The 19,770-nt window shown below is 53.5% G+C and overlaps 4 protein-coding genes across 9 annotated transcripts in view; 2 read left to right on the top strand and 2 right to left on the bottom strand.

Annotated features, from left to right (window-relative positions):
• Nucleotides 1–118: 118 nt before the first annotated feature.
• Nucleotides 119–8,292, bottom strand: LOC308482996 (IST1 homolog). Of its 3 annotated transcripts, none has more exons than XM_081016528.1 (10): nt 8,270–8,292; nt 6,131–6,230; nt 4,971–5,151; nt 4,742–4,829; nt 4,389–4,472; nt 3,846–3,956; nt 3,557–3,757; nt 3,235–3,327; nt 1,605–1,653; nt 119–1,198 (listed from the first exon to the last, which is right to left on the bottom strand). In XM_081016528.1, the coding sequence occupies exons 1-10, from the start codon at nt 8,273–8,275 to the stop codon at nt 999–1,001; spliced, it is 1,113 nt and encodes a 370-aa protein (XP_080872654.1). In that variant the 5' UTR covers nt 8,276–8,292; the 3' UTR covers nt 119–998. The 3 variants fall into 3 exon arrangements, with proteins under 3 accessions (XP_080872654.1, XP_080872656.1, XP_080872655.1); XM_081016530.1 differs by lacking the exon at nt 8,270–8,292 and adding an exon at nt 7,925–8,210; XM_081016529.1 differs by lacking the exon at nt 8,270–8,292 and adding an exon at nt 7,294–7,594.
• A 450-nt stretch (nt 8,293–8,742) lies between these two features.
• Nucleotides 8,743–13,871, top strand: LOC308482995 (zinc finger protein 821-like). 4 transcript variants are annotated; one of them, XM_081016525.1, is made up of 8 exons: nt 8,959–9,031; nt 9,152–9,216; nt 10,017–10,141; nt 10,247–10,408; nt 10,536–10,678; nt 11,197–11,301; nt 11,635–11,801; nt 12,110–13,871. In XM_081016525.1, exons 4-8 carry the CDS (start codon nt 10,291–10,293, stop codon nt 12,777–12,779), a joined length of 1,203 nt encoding a protein of 400 aa, XP_080872651.1. In that variant the 5' UTR covers nt 8,959–9,031; nt 9,152–9,216; nt 10,017–10,141; nt 10,247–10,290; the 3' UTR covers nt 12,780–13,871. The 4 variants fall into 4 exon arrangements, with proteins under 4 accessions (XP_080872653.1, XP_080872650.1, XP_080872652.1 ...); XM_081016527.1 differs by lacking the exon at nt 10,017–10,141 and having other exon boundaries at nt 8,743–9,031; XM_081016524.1 differs by lacking the exon at nt 10,017–10,141 and having other exon boundaries at nt 8,898–9,031; nt 10,247–10,412; nt 10,543–10,678.
• On the bottom strand, nt 13,734–18,905 carry LOC308482993 (ataxin-1-like). Its single transcript, XM_081016519.1, has 2 exons — nt 18,775–18,905; nt 13,734–18,664 (listed from the first exon to the last, which is right to left on the bottom strand). Exon 2 carries the CDS (start codon nt 18,583–18,585, stop codon nt 16,600–16,602), a length of 1,986 nt encoding a protein of 661 aa, XP_080872645.1. The 5' UTR covers nt 18,586–18,664; nt 18,775–18,905; the 3' UTR covers nt 13,734–16,599.
• A 316-nt stretch (nt 18,906–19,221) lies between these two features.
• The window catches only part of LOC308483228 (polycystin-1-like protein 3), a gene marked incomplete at its 5' end in the record, with an annotated part of 14,226 nt that continues 13,677 nt past the window's right edge, over nt 19,222–19,770 (top strand). Inside the window, one exon of the mRNA XM_081016854.1 lies at nt 19,222–19,287. Coding sequence (XP_080872980.1) covers nt 19,222–19,287 — 66 coding nt within the window. The remainder of the gene's footprint in view (nt 19,288–19,770) is intronic.

Below are 19,770 nucleotides of genomic sequence, written 5' to 3'. Positions count from 1 at the left end.
ATGATAAGAACTGGTGGCAGCTGCCCCTCCATGTTGTAAACATACCATGCCTCCTTTGCTTCCCCTCCACCACTGCCAGAAGCCAGGAAATATTATGTTTCACTTGAGACAGATCCAGTCAAGGCTATTCCTCAACTTTATTTAGAATTAATAGAGAAGATACAAACCAATCAAATTGTCCCAGAAAAGCCACATGAAAGAGTTACATACAGAGTGTTACATGGGAGAGCTGAGGTTGGCTGCTGGCACTGCAGCTGGTCTGTAAGAGCAGCAGAAGTTGCTGGATGTGTTGCTGCTGCTGTCACCACCACCACCCATGGCTTTGCCCTATAGGCAAGGGAAGAGGCTAGAGAACCAGGAGTGATGGCACATGTCAAGCAATGGCCCTGAACCCAGCCTGATGCAGAGCCACGTTAAGGCAGAACTGGGCTCACTCAAAGCTAGGAAAATGTGTCTGCTGCTCTGCAAGCCAGAGGCAGGAGGACCACTGAGCCACAAGGAGTGTAGACTGGTCAACTCCTGTGCCCCACAGCATCCCTCCCCGAAGGAAAGTCATAATGGCCCCGGAGGGCTCCCTGAGAACGCGGCAGGCAAAACAAAGCTATCAGGGGCCCAGAGCAGCTCCCCTTCCACAGCACATGCCTGGAGGGGGGGGGGCGCGCGCTTCTGTCCAACTACGTTGCCCAGAATCTTCAGGTTGGTGTCCCTACACCACTGTCTGTCCAAATGAGAGGCCACCTACATCACTCCCTTTCCCCTCTAATGCCCGGCTGCAGACTGCAGAGCAATGCATTCGGAGGGATTGTTCCTGCTCCTATCTCAAAGAGGCTGTGCAGTCCCCCACTCCTGGAGCAGAATGTCAGAAAAGCAGTGGCATTTGGTGTAAGTACAGAAGGAAGAAAGGCCAAGCGGAGGAAGAGGAACGAGCACTTGGCCGTGCTAAGAGGGAAGGAGGAGGCAGCAATCAGGCCCATCGGCCCCCTGTTCAGGGGCTCTTTTTAAGTTTTCTTCTTCAGTTCCTCAAACCTTCGAGAGAGGTCATCGAAGTCAATGTCTTCTGAGGCGGAAGTGTTGGCACCAGCAGAAGCGGCAGGCAGCGTGTCTGGCACAGATGGCAACTCTGGCAGCACAAAATTATCACCCGAACTAGGAACTGCAGCTGGTGGCCTCCCCCTCGGCTGTGGCTTTGGGGCTGGTCCTGCAGCAGACAAGAGTGACTGGTTACAAGCAGTAGGCAGGCTCAAGGCAGCGAAAACAGTAGTCTACCCAACAGTAGTAGGGGCAGGGGTAGGACCATTCTTCTTTTTGCTGTACTACAGTTAGTATATGTCCTGCAGAAGTGAGCACTTGCTGCACTTCAGTTGAGCCTTGCAGCTCCTACCAGTTGCTAAAGGGGCCCAAGCTCTCTGCCATGAAGAGTCCCAGTCTCTGCCCCAACACAGACACACATGGGCACATGCTTACCTCAGCAACTCAAGAGCGAACACAAGAGTGAAGGGGACCAACAATAAACACAAGCACCAGCTTTCCCCTGACATCACCACCTCCCTCCCTCCTCACTGCCTTGCCAGCTCCACAGCCTTCCCCTCCGGCCCTGCACTCACCGGTCACCTGTGGGGGTGGCAATTCCTTGTCAGCACCCATGTCATCAATCTGAAACAGAAAAAAGCTGGCTTTGCATGGAGCACCCCACACAGAACCACCACCTGACAACTCCCCAGAGGCCTACATGCACAGCAGAAGCACCATATCTGATGTTCCCATCTTCTTTATGCAGCCTTGCCAGACAGCAGAAGGAAGGATGAAATGAGGGATCTGGAGGAGGAGGAAGCAGTGGTGGTGAGCCTGGCCTGGTGGTGCCATAGGTGAGGGAGAGCCGTTCAGCATGGCTGACTACCTGACTAGAAAGTGGCCCTGGCTATGTCCCCCAAGGATGGCCTGTAGCTCTTCACCATCGCTGGCAGTCTCACCTTCAACCTGACATGAACCACCAGCAACCACAGAAGTCTGGAGAGCAGCAGCTGAACAAGCACAAGGGCATGAAGGTGGACACATCCCCATTTCCACACTCTGTAGCTGCTCAACCCACCCCACATCTCATCCTCCACCCCTGCCAGCCAACGTCAGCTCATGCCTTCCATGGGCAGCAGCCTGGACTCTGAAACCAAGGTGACCTCTGAGTCACTGCCTGCAAGCTCATCCAGGCTGCTGAGATCATGCTGGGGCTCTCTTGGTATCATTATCTCAGCCCCTCCCTCCTGCGTGGTAGACTCAAGTAGCTGCTCTGCTCGCTCCCCTCAGTGGCTGCCTCTTCCACCACCACATCGTCAACCAAGGTGCGGCTGAAGAAGCTGGAACAGCTCCTGGTGGACAGGCTGCAGGGCCACTGCTGGACCTCCTGGTTGGCCTCTATACCAAGTGTAGTTTCCACTCACTGCTCCAGAGGGACAGGCTTGTCTTGGACTTCCTTAAGTGGGAATGGGACTCCTGATTATTGAAAGTGACCTGGGCAAGTTTCTCCTCAACAATGCCTAGGCAGGCAACATCCACCTTACCACTGGCGGTAGGCCTAAGAGCCCCATCATCTCCACCATGGCCCACTACTCAAGGACCCCAGCCAGTGCATTATGTGCATTTATGTGTATTATAATGAACTGAACAGAGTGAAAGATTATGAGTCATGGGGGTACAGAGACTGTGTGAATGAACTTAGTGCTTAGCTTATATTTTTAATTGCTATTTTGTTAATGTTTTTAATATTGTTTTATAGATTCTAAATGCCGAATTGATTTGTTAATCACATGACTTGCTGTAATTGTGAGGTTTAGCTTATTTTTTAGTTGCTGTTTTCTTAAGTTTTTTATAGATTGCCACTGTTTTATTGATGTTTTATTGATAATTTGTTAATTATTTTATATGATGTATGCTGTATTTGCGACATGCTAGTATGTTTTATTATGTTATGGCTATTTATTGTTTGTAACCTGCTTTGAGATGAAAAGCAACATAGAATGAATGAATGAAAAGCCAACATAGAAATGCAATAAATCAAAATCATATCAAAGGTGCATGAAGTTTGCTGCAAGCTCAAATCCAGTGGATGGCAACTCCTCAGTCAGTCCAAGTGGGAAGGCCTGCCAATACCCAGCACTAGACTAGGGACAGCAACAGTCCCAGCAGAGAGGACTTGCCCTCCCAGCAATTCAGCTTTTGTTTTTCATCAGCAGTACTTACAGACTCATATGTTGGAGGTGTTGCTGGAATCTGAGGTGGGTGAAGGTTGGTGAAAGGCTGGTAGGTGCCCACCGGTAGCCCGTTGAAGTGCTCCTAAAGGGAGAAATTGTTAAGTCAGACCAGCACCCCTTTCTAATGGCATAATCAGATAGGCAATACCTGCCAGAACAGATGGAAAACCTTGTTCACACAGCAGGTAGTGAGGTGTGCTCAGATGCTAACTCACCACAGTAGACTGCTATCCTTTCCTCCCCCCCCACTACCACCCCCAATCCCAACTTTACAGACTCCCCTCCTGTTTCAAGCAAGACATAGGACTTACTGGTCCCTTTGGAGGTGGGTATGCAAAAGGGGGAGCTGGAGACGGCATGGGCATAGGCATTGGCATTGGCACAACTCCATCAGGACCAGCCATTGGGGTCATGAAGCCGCCGCCACCACCACCTCCATGGCCACCTTTCTTTGTATCATCCACGAATCCCACATCAATCAGGTCAGCTTCCACGCCTGCGGGAGCCTCAGCCTGGGAAGAGGAAGAAGCTGATGTCACATGTGGGAAAGGGAGCTGCTACTGAGGGAATTGAGAGTGGAACCGCCTCCCAGTCACTCACCATGACAACAGAGTCTGGCTCATAGGGCACGTTGTAGTTCTTTGCGATCTCAATCAGGTACCTCTCCACTAGGATTTTGGGAGGTGCCTCTACGCTCAACTTGTGCATCAGCTGGAAGGGAGGGAGGGAAGAGTGAGCCCTTCACTGAGCTGGGCAGGTCAAGAACACTTACCTAGCTAAGAGATATCCAAGCCAGAAAAAAGATAAGTTTCTACCTTGCCTGGTGAAGCACCACAGGCAGGACCACCTGCTGCAAACAACTCATCTTTATGAAGCACTGATATCGTTCCCTCCCATAAGAACAGCCTGCTGGATCAGCCTGTCTAGCCCAGCATCCTGTCCTCACAGTGGCCAAACAGATGCCCCAACAAGAAGCCCCTGAGTGGAGCAGCAGCAGTGCTCTTCTTCACCTGCGATTCCCAGCAACTGACTTCAGGAGCAGATCACTTCTGACAGCAGAGGAAGACGTAGCCATTGTGGTTAGTAGCTCCTGAGAGCCTTACCGCCATCTCACCCCCATGATGCCCTTCCCATTCCACTCACCCTGTCATTGACGGTCCCAATCTGGTTGCTTCGGCACAACTTGCCATACTCTTTGCTGTACTTGGCACAGAGCTGGTCAGCAACCTAGTATGGAAATGGCACACTCAAAACAGAGTCCAGGCACCACTGACTCCCCTCTATTTAAGACAGGGCACAGCAACTATCGCAGCACCCCTGGACAAAAGGTTCAGGAGTTTGGAGACTGGAGCCAACCTAAACTCCCAGATCAAACAAGAAAGTCACCAAGTTCTCTGAGCATCCTGTGAGGATAGATCAAAGTCTTTTCCCAACTGCTGCCCCCAGATGTCCAGGAAGGCTGAGCAGCCTGCCAAGACACAACTGGCACCACTCACCATTTTCAGCTCAGCCACCTCCGCTTGCAGTCGGGGGGCAGCCCAGATGAGGGTGGAGACAGCTTCTGCCAGGCCAGAGTCCAGCTCCCTGAAGGGACACAAAGTAAGGCAAGAGTGAACAAGTAGTTGAAAGACAAGGAGGACAAATAGGTCCCAGACCTAGCAGACCGAGGGGAGGGGACACGTGGCAGGCACCCAGCACCCTCTTCCCCATAGGCCAAGACCTTACTTCATAGATTGTATGAGGCCAAAGCGTGCCAGAAGCAAGTCACAGTAGAGCTCCAGGATCTCCATGGCCTCCACCAAGTAGTCCTCCCGGATGATGTGCTCCACACGGATGCGAGCCCGCTCATCTTTGCCAGCAGACAGGTAGTCAGCAATTTCCTTCCGTGCCTTCTGGGCTAGCTCAGCTGCAAGAAAAGGGTTCATCATGGGGCAGCAGGGGAGGCCCACAAGCCTGCCCTGGCCCTGCCTGGGGTGTTTGTGTATGCAAAGAGAGGGGCTCCACCAAGAAGGACTGTGGGTTGTCTCCAACTAAGTTACCGTATCTTTCGCTGAAGCCTGGAGAGCAAGAGGGGTCGGTGCGCACTGACCCCTCTCGCTCTCCAGGCTTCGCGCAGCTCTCCGCAAAGCACGGGAGCCCGGTGCCGGGCTCCCACAGCTTGCGAAGAGTTGCCTGTTCTGGGGGCTGGGGTCGGGGGAAGCTCGGGCTTCCCCCGCCCCAGCCCCGCACCTGGGGGGGAAATAATTTTCCCCCCCTTTATTTCTCCCCCAAAGAACTAGGTGCGCCTTATGGGACGGTGCGTCCTATAGGGTGAAAAATATGGTATACTCAGAATAGACATATTGAAATTAAGTAACCATGTCCATTCAATGAGTATAGTGGGGCTAGAACTGGACACAAGTCCACAAACCTAAGAACTCTTCACAGAATCCACCCCCCCATCCCAATGACCACAATTCTCAGCATCTTTGAAATACAGTACACACACACAAGCAATTCCACACTTACACTCTGACATGTCAAAATAAATTAAAACAATTCTTTTAAAAGATAGTTAAAAAGACTCTTCTTAAAAACCTAAAAACTCCCTTTAAAAAATCAAGTCTTCAAAAAAGTTATATGACCTAAGAAAGTCTTTAAAAGAATCCTTCCAAAAGAATTTAAAAATTATAATGTAGCACCCTAGAGACCAACTGAGTAGTATAAGCTTTCGTGTGCATGCACACTTCTTCAGATACACTGAAACAACATGTGCAGGCTACAAATTAAGCATCTCTTAATTTATAGCCTGCACATGGTGTTCTGGGACACCACGACTACCAGAAACCTCCTGAATCACTGCTCTGGTGATGAGGTCAAGGAATTAGGTAGGAAAGTCCACTCACTTTTCTTTTTCTCCAACAGTTTGAGGCGATTGATGACAAGACGTAGGTTGACTCGCAAGCGCTCGGCCTTGAACCCAGAGCCTAACATGGTGTAGAATTCCTGCCAAGAATACAAGAGAGAAAAAGCCTACTGTCATGTGTGTTAAAGGCAGACAGCTAGCAGTTTCCTGTGTAGATATATTCTACTTGTAATATTTATATATTGCTTTGCACATTCAGAGCCATTCCAGAGTTATTTAGAATAAAATAAAAAATACATTTAAAATTCAAAAAAGTGATACAAATATAAAACACCAAAAGTGCTCAAAAATTAATCTAAACACAGTATTCCCTGCTCTACACAAGCAGGACACCAGTATTCTCAAAAATCTCAATCATCAGCGCTGTCCAAATGCTGAGAATAACTTTTTTGCATGGTTCTAGATTCAGGTAGGTAGCTGTGTTGGTCTAACGCAGTCAAAATAAAATAAAAAAATTGTCCAGAAGCACCTTAGAGACCAGCTAAGTTTGTTCTGCATATAAGGTTTCATAGGTATCTGAAGAAGTGTGCATGTGCACAAAAGCTTATACCCAGAACAAACTTAGGTAGCCTCTAAGGTGCTACTGGACATTTTTTAAATTAATCAATTTATTTGTTGCTTGGTGCTGGAGCATTTCACAACTGGAACGGGGGGGGGGGGAATCTGTTCTCTTGTTGCTACCTGCTGAACATCTTTTGGAGAGGCAGACAGTGAATGGTCTCAGATCTCAGGATCTGGATTGGTTTGAATGTGGAAAGGTTGCGAGCTGTAATGCTTTATCTCCGCTGCAAATATATAATAAAGCAAACAAGCAAATATAAGTAATTTTAATGCGAATTTTTGTATACAGCAAGAATAAATGTTTGAATAGACTATAAATGCCAGCCATTTTTAAACAGAGCCCATACAGACTCAAGTGTGTGTAATAGTACAGTATGCCAAAACCTATTTAAGAAATGCTTTGTGTGTGTGTGTTTTTGTCTGTATGTATGTGTAGAGCACTTTCATCTGTGCAAGCAACAGATTTCTGGTTTCCCCCCCTTTTGTACATGATTTGATCAGCCAAGCCCAACCATATACAGCACAAGGGGCAGCTCACAACCTTGGATCTCTTTAACCAGTTTCAATCCCTGGAGGACAAACCTGCCCCGCTTTTCAGCACTGGAAGCGGTAGAGAGCTCAGCTCCCACCTATGTGGGAGCTGGTGGAGGATTTGCTCCAAGAGGGTGGGGGAGTTTGCAAGTAGTTGAACTACAGAGGCACGAAGGCAATTCTCAACTCTTCTTCCGGCAACGGCTTCGCTTTCGGCTAGACACAGGCAGCTGCCCGCTCCGGGTTCAGAGACCCCAAAGGCGAAACACCAGCGCCGCCCGACCCGTGGCCCAGACAGCCGGTTTCGATGTGCTACAGGCCCCAAGGAGGAGCCATTCCCGGCCAGCGGCAGGAGCAAGAGCCGGAAGGGAAGGCGAGCGGTCAGGCTGGGCAGAGGCCGAGCCCGCCAGCCGCGGACCAGGAAGCGCCTCTTCTTCGCCCGCGCCTCCCGCCACCGGCTGGCCGAAGGCAGCTTCAGGCGGCGGCCCCTCCGGGCCTCTCTCGCCTTTCCCGGGGCCCTTCCCTGCCTCGGCCCGTTCGTCGGGCGAAAGGCGACCGGGAAGGCGGGGGAGGCTTGTGAGGGCGGCGGGAACCAGGACCTCGAGTCGTCCAAGGAGGGCAACGGCCCCGCTCCCCGGAAAACGCAGAGCTGAGCGAAGGCGTTCAGCCGGGACGGCCTTACCCGGGGGCGGGGGGGGGGGAGTCTTTTTGTCTCCGTCTGTCCCGGCAAGCAGCGAAGGTGGCGTCGGCGGCGTCACGGGTCCAGCCTCAGCTGGGCAGGCGGAGGGATACGTCTCTTCTCTGCTTTTCAGGAGGAGGAGGTGCGCGACAGCGACAGTAGCAAAAGCAATAGTCGTAGTTCTTAGCAGCGTCCGGCCCTCTGTCTGCGACGCGGCTTCTCCAATATACAGTGCAGCGACGCACGGGGCGCTTTGTGTTGGTACGGAACTACTTTACCGGCGGAGGGATCTCTCGCCGGAGAAAGAGGGACCTCAATAAAAGTCGTACTTCCTAAAGCGAGCGTTACCTTCATTGAGGTCCCTCCATAGCCCTCAACCGCGGCTGGAGAGTTCCGACCTCGTCGGGTACGACGTCGGAGAAGGAGGAGGAAGAGGCGGCGGCCCCGCCCACTGCCCCCCTCCCTCCGAGCTGCTTCCCATCCCCGGGGGCGTCGCGCGGCAGACTGGAGCCCTCCCGCTGTAGGGGCGCTCGCGTGAATGGCCGGGCGCCTTGCAGGGCATGGCGGGGGCGTCAATCGGGTCCCCCTGCTCGTGGCTTGAAAAGAGGCGGGGACGGCGGCAGCCCCGCCACTAGCACCGCGGCGCCGCCGCTCCGACAAGAGGAGAAGCGGCCCCGTGGAAGGAGGCGACTCGGGGCAAGGGAGGCGGGTTGCAGCAGCAGCAGTTGCTCCTGCTCCTCCTCCTCGGTAGCTGGGCCCGTGGAGAGCGCCGAAGGACACAACTCTGGCCCTGCTGGCTGGTCTGGGTGCGTGAAGCCCCCGGAGGCGCCGGCCTGATGGCTGCGGGACCCCCTCCCGGCTGAGCGCCTGCGCCGGCCTCGGGATCGGCGCCCCTGCTGCCAGACAGGAGGCGCGCTCCGCTCGGAGGGGAGGGGAGGGCTCCAGCGCAGCGCGCCCCCGTCCGCCTGTCTGTCCGTCGGTCCCGCCGTGCACGAGCCGGGCGCTCCCGCCGTGCCGCCATCTTCCTCTGTCTGTCTGTCTGCCAGCCCGGGCGGCCCTTTGTCCTCCTGCAGCGCTGCTGGGCGAGTCCAGGCCGGGCGACGGAGTCAGGTAAGGGCCGAGGCGGCGGCAGCCTCCTTTCGAGCGCGGGGTGGGGGCTGATCTCTAAACGCCCCCCGCTCGCCTACCCTGGTCATCCCCCGCATGGTGACAGGGCTCTTCTTTCCGCAGGTGCGCCCCCCCCGGGGGGGGAACCATGTCCCGTCGGAAACAGACCACCCCCAATAAAGTCCACTGTGAGTAATAAGGGGAGGGGGGCTGTTGTCACTTCCACCTTCCCCCCCTTCCCCCGCTTAAGCGAGGCATCCTCATCCGCAAAATGATGGGGGGGACAGCCCTCCCCTCCACTATTTGCTGCATTCTTCTCCCATAGCCTGGTGGGGACTCCCTGCCCAGCATCGAGGATTTGTTGGCTGAGCTGAGACATGTCCACGTACCACCTCTTGGAGCCTAAGGGCTCCTTAGGTACTCTGGGGGCTCAGAACCCCTCTCCGCCATTCTAGTGGCATTCTGTCTCTCATTGGGCCACCTTACCCACTGATGTTTCTTCTGCAAATGAACAGCTTTTCAGCACTAGTTGGGAATGGCTGGCTAGTCTCCCTTGCACAATGGTGCCTGGAAGTCCCCTGTTCCTCATTGTGCAGCTTTAGGATCAGAATTGAAATAGCAAAGGCCCAGGAAAGAGTCTGGCAATTTCAGGCAAGCACTGCCCACTTTGCACAACTTAAGAGAAAATGTATCAAGGAGGAACTAAAGCAGATAACTAAACCTGGACTACAAAATCCACAGAAGAAGTCTCCCACCACAAATTTGGCTTGCAAAAGTAGATAAGTAGGATTGCTATTGCCTATACTAAAGCATCTTTTACACACATGTAACAGCTTTACCCCTGGAGGAGAACCTGTATGGCAGGACAAGCTCTTCCAAAATATGGGCCCCGGGGGTGGGAGAGCACATGCAAATTCTAGGGCGGAGCCAGGGCAGGCAAGAGCCCTCCCTGTGTGCTTAATGCTGCTGAAGACATTTGTATTTCCAGGTCATGTTGGAAAGGATGTGAAGGGACGGATTGGTCAGGCCACCGTTGCTTTGCAGGAAGGGTTTGGGGAAAGCTGTTTTGGGGAATGGAGCCCAGGCATTAGTCCCATTCTGGGCCATCTTCAGGTAGGGGAGACCATCACTGGGCATCTGAGGAGGGGGCAAGGAATGACTGGGCTTGGGAAGGGCAATGGTCTAATGCGGCTTCTTCCTCCCCCATTGTACTTCCAGGGGAGCAAGTCTTTGCTGGGTTAGAAGAGCACACACGTCAGGCCATGATGCGAAGAGACTTCCCTGGGCTGCTTGGAGCCCAGTCACCACTCATGCAGCAGCTGCCACCTCCACCACAAGAAAAGGACTCCAGCAGCAGCAGTAGCAGCAGCAGCAGCAACAGTGAGTTTCCCCATCTTGTACACGAGGGCAGCTCTGGGACACCTGGGAGAGACCAAACACCTGCATGCTGCTTTGGAATCCTGTCAGCTGGTTTGTGGCAGAGGCCTAAAGCTGTTCTGTATTCCAGGTGATAGCGAGGGGGATGAGACAACACAAGATGAGGTCTCCTCCCATGCTTCTGAGGAGGACGGAGCATCAGCGACAGTGAAAAAGGAACTGGAACTTACTGAGCAGCTGGGCTGCAGCAAGCAGGTCGCTCGAGGCCATGAGGCAAGTGCATCACATTGGCACACATACTAAAGCAAAAGTGCAACACTGCTGTGGTTACTCGGTGGAAGGAGAATAGCAATAGCAGACTCTTGGATGGCCCTAGCATGGAGAAAGAGGACTGTATAGCCCACTCTGGGATTCCTGGGCCTGGTCCATTGATGTGTCCAAGTGATCACTACAGCAAGCTCAAGTGATTGGGTCTGGACTTTTTGGCATTAGAGTTCCCTAATAGTAATGGGGGAAAGGGGAGTGATAGAGCTGTTGTCATCTCATTCTGGGCTTCCCAGAAGAGGCATTTGGTTGGCTGCTGTGTGTTAGAAATACAATACACAACTAGGTAGACCCTCAATCTGATTGCGCAGGGCTAATCTTACATTGTAGAGAATCCGTCAACATGGTCTTAAAAGGTCTGGTGCAGCATTAGTTGGGGGGGAGGGGTATGTGTATGCGTGTGGCAGAATACCAGGCATGGGTCTTGTCCTCTGCTCTTTCCTTAGCCTGCCTTTCCTTGCTTGCAGATGGGTTTAAATGCCAGCCCAGATACCCTGATGGGACTCTCCCGTTGTCCCCTCTGCCAGCTAGAGTGTGGAAGCAGGGAGCAGCTTGTCACTCACGTCTATCAGGTACTTAGAGGGGGCTTTGATGAGACCATCACGCAAGGCTAAACCATCCCTGCCCTGGCTCCCCCTTTCCTTCCAGGCTGAAATTAGTAATCCTGGACTGGGAAAGGGTGGGGATGGGGGCAGGGGCTGTTGGCATTGGATGCAATTTGAATCATCCCCCCTGGTGGGTTTGCACCACATCCCAGGGAAGGCCTTGCGGGTCTCTCTCCTTCTTTCCCTAACAGAAGAGGGAGCTCTTCCGTGGCTTGGCCTTGGCTGCCAGCCCTCATAGGGACAGCTGAGAGGGGGACAGGGCGGCGGAGCCCTTGCCTCACAGCCCGGCCTCGTTTGCAGCATACGGCAGCTGTGGTCAGTGCCAAGAGCTACCTGTGTCCCGTCTGTGGCCGAGCACTCAGCTCCCCGGGCTCCTTGGGCAGGCACCTCCTCATCCACTCCGAGGACCAACTGTCCAACTGTGCGGTGTGTGGGGCTCGCTTCACCAGCCATGCTACTTTCAACAGGTGAGAAGTGGGCATCTCTGACGGTGGGACTGGGACCACGTGGCCCAGGCCGCATTTTGGAAGTCCTGGAGGGGCCCTGTTCAATGGAAGCAATGGAGGTTATACCTGGCAATTTCTGGAGGCAGCTGGAATAGGTGACCCCAGCCAGAAGCATTCTGCAGGCCAGCATTCATGTGGGTGGGGTGGCTTGTAAGCATGGCCAGAGGGAGGGGGAGGGTTACAGCTAAGGCAGTAGCTTGCAAACCTACACAATGGTTTCTTAAGATCTGTGCCGACCACCCGTCATTTCTACTCTTTGACTTTCACAGTGAGAAGGTGTCAGAGGTGCTGTGTGGAGATGCCCTGCCCATTCCCCTCCCTGAGGCTTCTTCTGGTGCTGAGGAAAAAGCAGGTGGTGGTGCTGCTGCTGCTGTCAGCCCCACAGTGTATCCTGCTGGCATCCTCCTGGTGTGCAACAGCTGCGTGGCCTACCGCAAGCTTCTGGAAGCTCAAGCTCCAGGGGTTCGCAAGTGGGCCTTGCGAAGGCAGAACGAGCCCCTGGAGGTGCGGCTGCAGCGCCTGGAGCGAGAGCGCACAGCTAAGAAGAGCCGTCGAGACAACGAGACGCCGGAGGAGCGGGAGGTGAGGCGCATGAGGGATCGAGAGGCCAAGCGGCTGCAGCGTATGCAGGAGACGGACGAGCAGCGTGCGCGCCGTCTGCAGCGGGACCGTGAAGCGATGCGCCTCAAGCGGGCCAACGAGACCCCTGAGAAGCGGCAGGCTCGGCTCATCCGGGAGCGTGAAGCCAAGAGGCTAAAGCGGCGGCTGGAGAAAATGGACATGATGCTGCGGGCACAGTTTGGCCAGGACCCCTCAGCCATGGCTGCATTGGCAGCCGAGATGAACTTCTTCCCACTGCCAGTGGGTGGGCTAGAGCTTGAGGGGCAGCTGCTTGGTAAAATGGCCTTTGAGGAGCCGAGTCCCAGTGCCCTGCACTGAGGAGGGTAAAAAGGAGGACCTGCTCTTGTCTGCTGAGGCCCCACTTGCTCCGCCAGTGAAGCATGGAACTGGAGTGTGACAACGGTCTGAGAGGGGCAGGGAGGGAGGAAGGGGCGGGCGCACTGGCTGTGATCAGAAATAAATTAATTGTACATGTCCTCAGTCTGTGCCTCTTGGGCTTGGCCAATTCACTGCAGCAGCTTGAGAGGCAGCTGCTGCTTCTGCCTTGCCCAGCTTGCTTCCTTGCTGGGCAAGATCCAGCTGGAACTTTGCAGTTCTGTAGCCTGCCCCTTACTACATCACGCTGGAGCTCTTAAGTGGGGACAAGCAAAGAAGGTGGAGTCCTGAAGAGGGAGGTGTATAATACGGCTTGGAGCCTCACAAGTTACCCACAGGGGTGTATTAGGCCTAATCATAGTGGCTGCTAGACTTAGGTACAGCAGCACCAAATGGGAGGTTTGTGGAAGAATTTGACATTCTGGGGGGATATGTGTTGGGGAGGGAGAAAGGTCCTAGATTTGAGTGCTGTTGTTCTTCTTGCCTTTGTGCGTAGAGAGATGGTGGTGGAAGGAGCACCAGTGAAAGGCAGACTTCTAAACAAAGGCTAGAGGAAGACCCTGCTGAGGGGTATATTTCTTTTCTTGGTCAGCAGCCTGTGTCGTCTCTTGCCCAACTTCCAAACTAGGTAAAAGGGAGAGACTTGGCTGCACAAGCGAGGTGAAGTTATCTCTGTCTTGTTAGCCAGGTCTGTTCTGTTCTATTAATCTTAAATCATAAAACCTATGTGCAGCCTGTTAAATTTTTTACACAACAGAACAGAGGTAATTGTGCCAGTGTGAACATTGCTAATTGGGGCTTTAGTGACCATCGTATGAATGTAAGGAAGTTTCCTTTATGAGCTTTGGTATTTCTGCCAAAATTTTCTCCAGGAGACAAGCAAGACACAGACACATCAAAGGAAAAGCTATTGGCTTATAATTATATAGATATATATATAGATATAGATATATGTATATATACTGTTTACATAAGTCAACAAGTTAAATGCAGTATTCATAAGAGCATTAACAATAAAAATACAATCTGTGTGTACAGAGACTTTAAATGGTAAAACAGGAAAAAGGATCTCACCCAAAATACAAATATACAGTACAAATTGATTTATTTAAAACAGGTACAAAAAAAGCACAACAAAATAGATTATCCTCCTTAGATTGGTAATGCTTCATTAAAGATCAGGTAGGAGAAAAGGGGCTGGGCACTCGGCTAGTCCTAAGGCTTTAGAGATACGATGCAGTGGGTTTTGGAGCGAAGATGACCGGTGTTGGTTGCAGGGTTGCTACACACTCGCCCCTTGCCAGCTGCATACAGGAAGGTGACCCACCCCAACTAAGGTGCTATGCAAGGGATTGAAGGGTGGCAGGCTGACTCCGTTTGCTTTCTTCCTCAGTGCATCTTGAGATATAGCAAAGGAACTTTCTCTGCAACAAGCCACTGGGTCAGGCCATCGCTCAGTGTTTCTGGGCAGAGGTGGGACTTAATAGAAGTGGATGTTTGCTCTTGCAGGCAAGGGCTACAGAAACAGCTGGCAAGAAGGGACGGGAAACATTTTAGCTGGAAAGGGTATCTGGTTGGTGCCCTTCTGAAAAGCAGGACCCCAGTTCATCACCCCCTAGTTTGGCAACCCACACTGAAACGTGTCTCTTTTAGCAGCCCCCATCCTACCCCATGGAATGGCCAAATGGACACAGCTGTGCAGCTGCCAGTCCCACAATATTGCATATTAGGGAGCCCTTCCCAAATATTTACTAGGGCCTGGAAAGGGGTCGTGTTGTAGTGTCACAAGAGAGAAATAGCTTATTGCTCTAGGAAGCTGGTTCTCCCAACCCTCCAGCGGCCCCAGATGGAGTAGTGCCCAAAGACACTTCCATATTTTGCAGCTCTATTCCTAACTTGGTCCTGGGCCCTAAGGGCTGTGCAGCAAGCTATCCTGAAACAGCACTGGACCAGGGTGGCAGTAGTGTTGGGCGGTCCAGATGAACTGAGGGGAACTGACCCTCAATAGCCACGGAGGGGCAGAGTTGGTGCCAATGAAAGAGGTGGCCAATCAGGCTCTTCTGCTGTGATGCTGTGCAAGTGATCCAGCTCCCATGAAGCCCTGGGAGTAGAAGGGCACTCTGCCCTAATGGCATGAAGCAGGCATCTCCTCCCTGGCGGCAGGGGAGCTGAAGGACAAAGGAGAAACCAAGGCCAGCATTTACATGGAAATGAGCGTTGGTCTAATAAGCACACAATCCAGGGGAGCCCAAGAGCAAGTAAGGAAGGCAGAGGGTGGTTTGCGGGGAAACCTGGCTCGGAATAGTGCAAAGTGCCGGGCCTTCCAGAGGAGAACAGCAAAGTCTTCCACCTTTCATATAGAGAGGGCTTGGAGTGGATGAGGTGGCTGGTCAGACAGGAAAGCAGTTCCCGTTGTGAGCCAGGAATGCCTGTTGGCAATGGCCTAAAAGCAACAACTGTAGACAAAACATCCAAGGGAAACAAGCCAAGACTGCCCATTTGGAGCAGTGGGAGGAGCTTCCTGGCTGCTATTTTGGAGTGGGACTTGGATGGCACTGATGCAGAGTCACGGCTATGATTCAGAGCCCTAGAGCTCGCCCCTGCCGAGTTGTGGGCACCAGTGCAGGAGAGGGTACTCAGCCAGTGTCTTGAACCCAAGCAGTTCTACAGCTTTCTCGGCTCAAAAACTGTTAACCACTTGCACGTTTTATCTTCTTTCATTCTGTTTGAGTCACCAGTGCACGCAGAAGAGCAATTTTCATCTTTATCAGAAGAACCTGAATACATTTTTCTAATATCCAAAGAAATCTTACACATGTAGTGGGGGCCATTCAAGCTGGTTACAGTGGCCAGAATGTCCCCTCTCCAAACTCTCAATAGGAAATGCTTTAATCACCCCAAGGAAAAGCAGGAGTGTCTGTATGTGCACTAGCATGCTCTTATATACAAACTGCATTGCACTTTTCAAAGGAGCTGGCTGTAACTTGAGGCATCCACCACTGTGACAAGCCTTAGTCAGCCCAGGCCATTCAGACCTGGCTTACCTGTGAACATCTAAGGCATCTGCAACAGAAGTGGATGCAGCCTTTCTAGAAGATGGAGGTGGGGACTTAAGAGCAGGATGGAGATAGCTGAAGAAGCCAGAGCTAGAACATCCTCTCACACGTACACCTACACCATTCCCACCTATGGGATTCGAGTTCTACCTGGCTGCAGAGCTGTGAGGCAACACATTGCCAGGTTTGCAATTTAACAGACTATTAACCATTTCCTTTCAATCTAACACATGTGAGGAAATTGCATACAAATACTACCTCCCTGAGGAGAAATCCAGGCTCCCTTGACTCGGTGCCTGGAGAGGGGCTGCTGGGAGGCCCAGACAAAAATCCTTAACTTGGGACCCGAGCAGAAGAAACCTGGCAAACTCCCTCACTGCTCCCTTGCCCTGGTAAAAGCACCCTCCTGCTATGTGTGAGCAAGTGTCCAATAAAGTGCTTGAGTGAGGTGGTGGGGGATGTTGAGCCCTTGCTCCTCTCCTCACAGAAGCAGCACAGTCACTGCTTCCTTCAGAGTCTCCCCTTGGCTGACCCCAATCTACCCTACCCAGGCTCAGACCTCCCCTACAGGGGGTGGAGAGAAGGAGCCTCTGTCAGTGGAATGATTCTAGGCACACAACTGGGGGAAGGGCCAAGCATCTGAGCAGTGGCCAAACTGGAAGGAACCCAGTTAAGCGTGGCACACAAGTTCGCCCACCACTCGGGCTTCACTTCCCTGCATTTGAACGGCCCTCGATGGACAACTTGACCTCCTGGGGAATGAATGAAGGGCGGAGGAGTGGTGGCCGGGGCTCCTCCCCAGACCTTTGGAAGCTGGGGCCTGCCCAACCATGCAGAGAAACAGGATCATGGTGGGTGGATTCCTGGGGGGAGCCCACTGCCACCCCACCCTTCTCCAATGGGTTTTTCTGCAGCTCCTGGAGACTCTCCCCACCCCGCCCAGGTCTCTCTCGGGTAGCACTCTGGGGGCTTGCCTGGGGCACAAGCCTCCCATTCAGACTCTGTAAACTGATGGAGATGCAAACATCTCCCACCTGCAGCCTGTGGCAGGAGAGTGAGAAGAGCCGATTCGTCCTCTCTGGACTGCATGAGGACCAGCCCTGTCCATACACAAAGAAAGGGTGCTCAGGGGGCACATCGATGCTCACTTTGCTCTGCTGCTCCCCCACCACAAAATGCAGTGTGACGAAACCCTGCCAGGGACTCTCTTGGATGTCCACCACAGTGCTGGAGTCAATCTTGAGGCCACCACTCACCTCTGCACTGCGCACAAAGTCCTGGGTCTGCAGGTCCTCCACCCTCTTTAGCTCTCCTGTGGCCAGCTGGATGATGGCTCCTTTCATGAAGTGGGAGGGTAAGTGGCTCTGGGAATGGGCACATTCCGTGTCAGGTAGTCCCTCATGGGCTGTTCCCTCAGGACTTGCACCTCCCAGGCCATCCTGAGCCCCAGGATGTAGGGACCCTGAGACTGGCCGACCATTGGCCATTGTAATGCCTTTCAGTATTTGCCGATGGCGGAGCTGCTCCTCAGGGGACTTTGGCGACAGTCTCCGAAAGTGGCTTTTCTCAGCAGTAGCAGCCATCACAAGTTCCACTGGGTTCCTCATTGACTCTGCCTTCTGCTCAGGGGGATTACGATGGGAAAGGTTTAGAGGGCTCAAGCCATCCTTCTGCTGAGCAGAACAAACAGGGTAGTCCTGGGAAGCAAGCACTCCAACCACCCTCTGCACCTCCAGGTCTGTATCTGGGGTGCTCCGCTGAGATGGCACAGAGATCTCTGTTCTCAAAATCTGACTGCTTGTCAAGAAGGTACCTTCAGTGCTGCACTCTACCGTTGTCCTTGGCCACTGCCCTTCAGCCTCACTTTCCTTCGCCCCTACGGCAGACCTTTGCACCCCATTTGCTGTGACTTTAGGATCTAGCTGATTCTCCTGCAGAGACTGCTCAGTGTTTGGGCCAGCAACAGAAGCTTCAAATGATGAATAGCCTGCTGGCAGACGGGACATCTGATAATAGACTGGAATTCGGCCCTGTGTAACATCCAGTGGCTGACCTCCAACGTGGGGCTGCAGAGAGCCTGAAGGCAAAACTGAGGCACTGGTCTTGCCAAAGCTGTGGGCTGCCTGTGGAGAAGGAGCAGAGTCTTCAGCCAGGAGAGGTGCATAGGGCACAAAGTGTGGGATATGAGAGGCAGCAAGGCTGGCTGAAGAGGACAGAAGGTGGCTGGGCAGGAAGCCAGGAGGCACAGCGGCGGCATAGGGTACAGAGTAGTGTGATCCCACAAACTGCAAGGGAGCAGGAGGAAGTTGAGTGTAATGGATAGGCGAGTAGGGGATACCAGGGTGCGGGATCAGCTGCGAGGTCATACTGAAGGCTGGAGGCAGCGGGCTGACATTCACCACGGGTGAGAAGGTGGCCGGGGGCATCGCCACTTTGTACAATAAGCCGTACTGGTCCACGGTAAGACTGGTCACTGTGTCGGAGCTGCCACCAGCCTCCGTGTAACGTGAAGGTGCCTGGCTCTGCCTGCCTGTTGCTGAGCCCCGGGACCATTCCACAGAGGTCTCGCTGCCGCCACCGCCCACCAGACCCGACTCAGCCGCCCGCCCCGGCTCTTCGTTGTTGGCAGCCACCGGCAGGTCGCGCTTCTTGGGGGGGAGGAATTCCTGGCCCCGTTCCTGAGCCGCTCTCATGGCGCTCGCTTCGGGAAGCTGCAAGGTGGGCCGCTGCTGTCGCCTCCTCCTCCTCAAGGGGGTCTCCGGGCGGGATCACCTGCAAAGACACAGAGAAGAGCACAGGGGTCAGCCGGGTGGGGGGGGGGGCAGGCGGGCGGCTTCCGCCCGGCGGGGGGGAAGGGAGCCCCGGACACTCCTGTCGCTTACCCGCCGCCACCGCCGCCGCCTCCACGGCTGAGTGCCATCCCTCTGCCCGCCGACTCCGCAGCCACCCCGGGCCTGACCCCGCCCTCTTTCTTCTCCGCCGCCGCCGCTGCCGCCGCCTTGCACGGCGCGCCGGAACTGCCGAGACTCATGACGTTAGGACGGCGCGCGCACAGCGCACAGCGATGACGTGATCGCCGCCTGAGGTTGCCATAACGACAGCCGAGGAAGCGGCGGCGGCGGCATCGCTATAGCGACAAACGCACCTGCCCTTCCCCTCTGCACGTGACGTCGCGCCCCGGCATCCCCGCGAGCTCTACTCCGTCGAGCCATAACTGGTCTACCTGTAGGGTTGTTGTAAGGACTGCTGAGGTCTGGCTTGAGAAATAATAAGCGATGCTTGTGCACTTGAAGCGGTCTCTCCACTGTGTGGTGTGCGTCTTTATTAAGATGATGAAGCCGCCAGCCTCGTGCCTTTGCGGCAGGAAAACCGAAGCGCCCCCACGGGGTTTGCTGGTATCAAACTGGGATTGGAAAGGAACGAGTAAGCTGGCGCTGCTTCTCGGCTGGCTATTCCAGGCCTTAAACCAGGAAGATGCGTAAATTATGGCCACAGTCAAATTCACGCTAAGCAAATCAAGGAAGGGGAAGCAGAGAGGAGAGACCTTTAATAGGAGCCTCACGCTATCCTGGCAAGGAACCGGTCTCTGTGTGGGTAGGCAGCCAGTAAGTGTTTCCAAAACCGCAAAGAGCCAGGCCGCTTCAGTCACAGACTCTGCACGGCACGAGTTCCTTTTACAAGGGCAACAATTCTCGGAGCACTTTCCAACCTTCAAGCATAAAAGTGGCCTTGGCCTTTTACTGGTCAGGACAGGAACAGCTTGCTGGTGCTATGTAGATGGGATGGGATAGAGCTGTCACTCGATGTTGAGTTGATTAATTATTTTTCCTTTGTGTCTGTGAGAAAGAGAGGAATGCTCTCAGTGGGGCTTCTGTCGC

The sequence above is a fragment of the Podarcis pityusensis genome, assembly GCF_964106645.2.
Source record: "Podarcis pityusensis genome assembly, chromosome: 8".
NCBI lineage: Eukaryota > Metazoa > Chordata > Lepidosauria > Squamata > Lacertidae > Podarcis > Podarcis pityusensis.
Note: the sequence above shows the minus strand (reverse complement) of the source record. Positions and strands in the feature narration are given on the sequence as shown.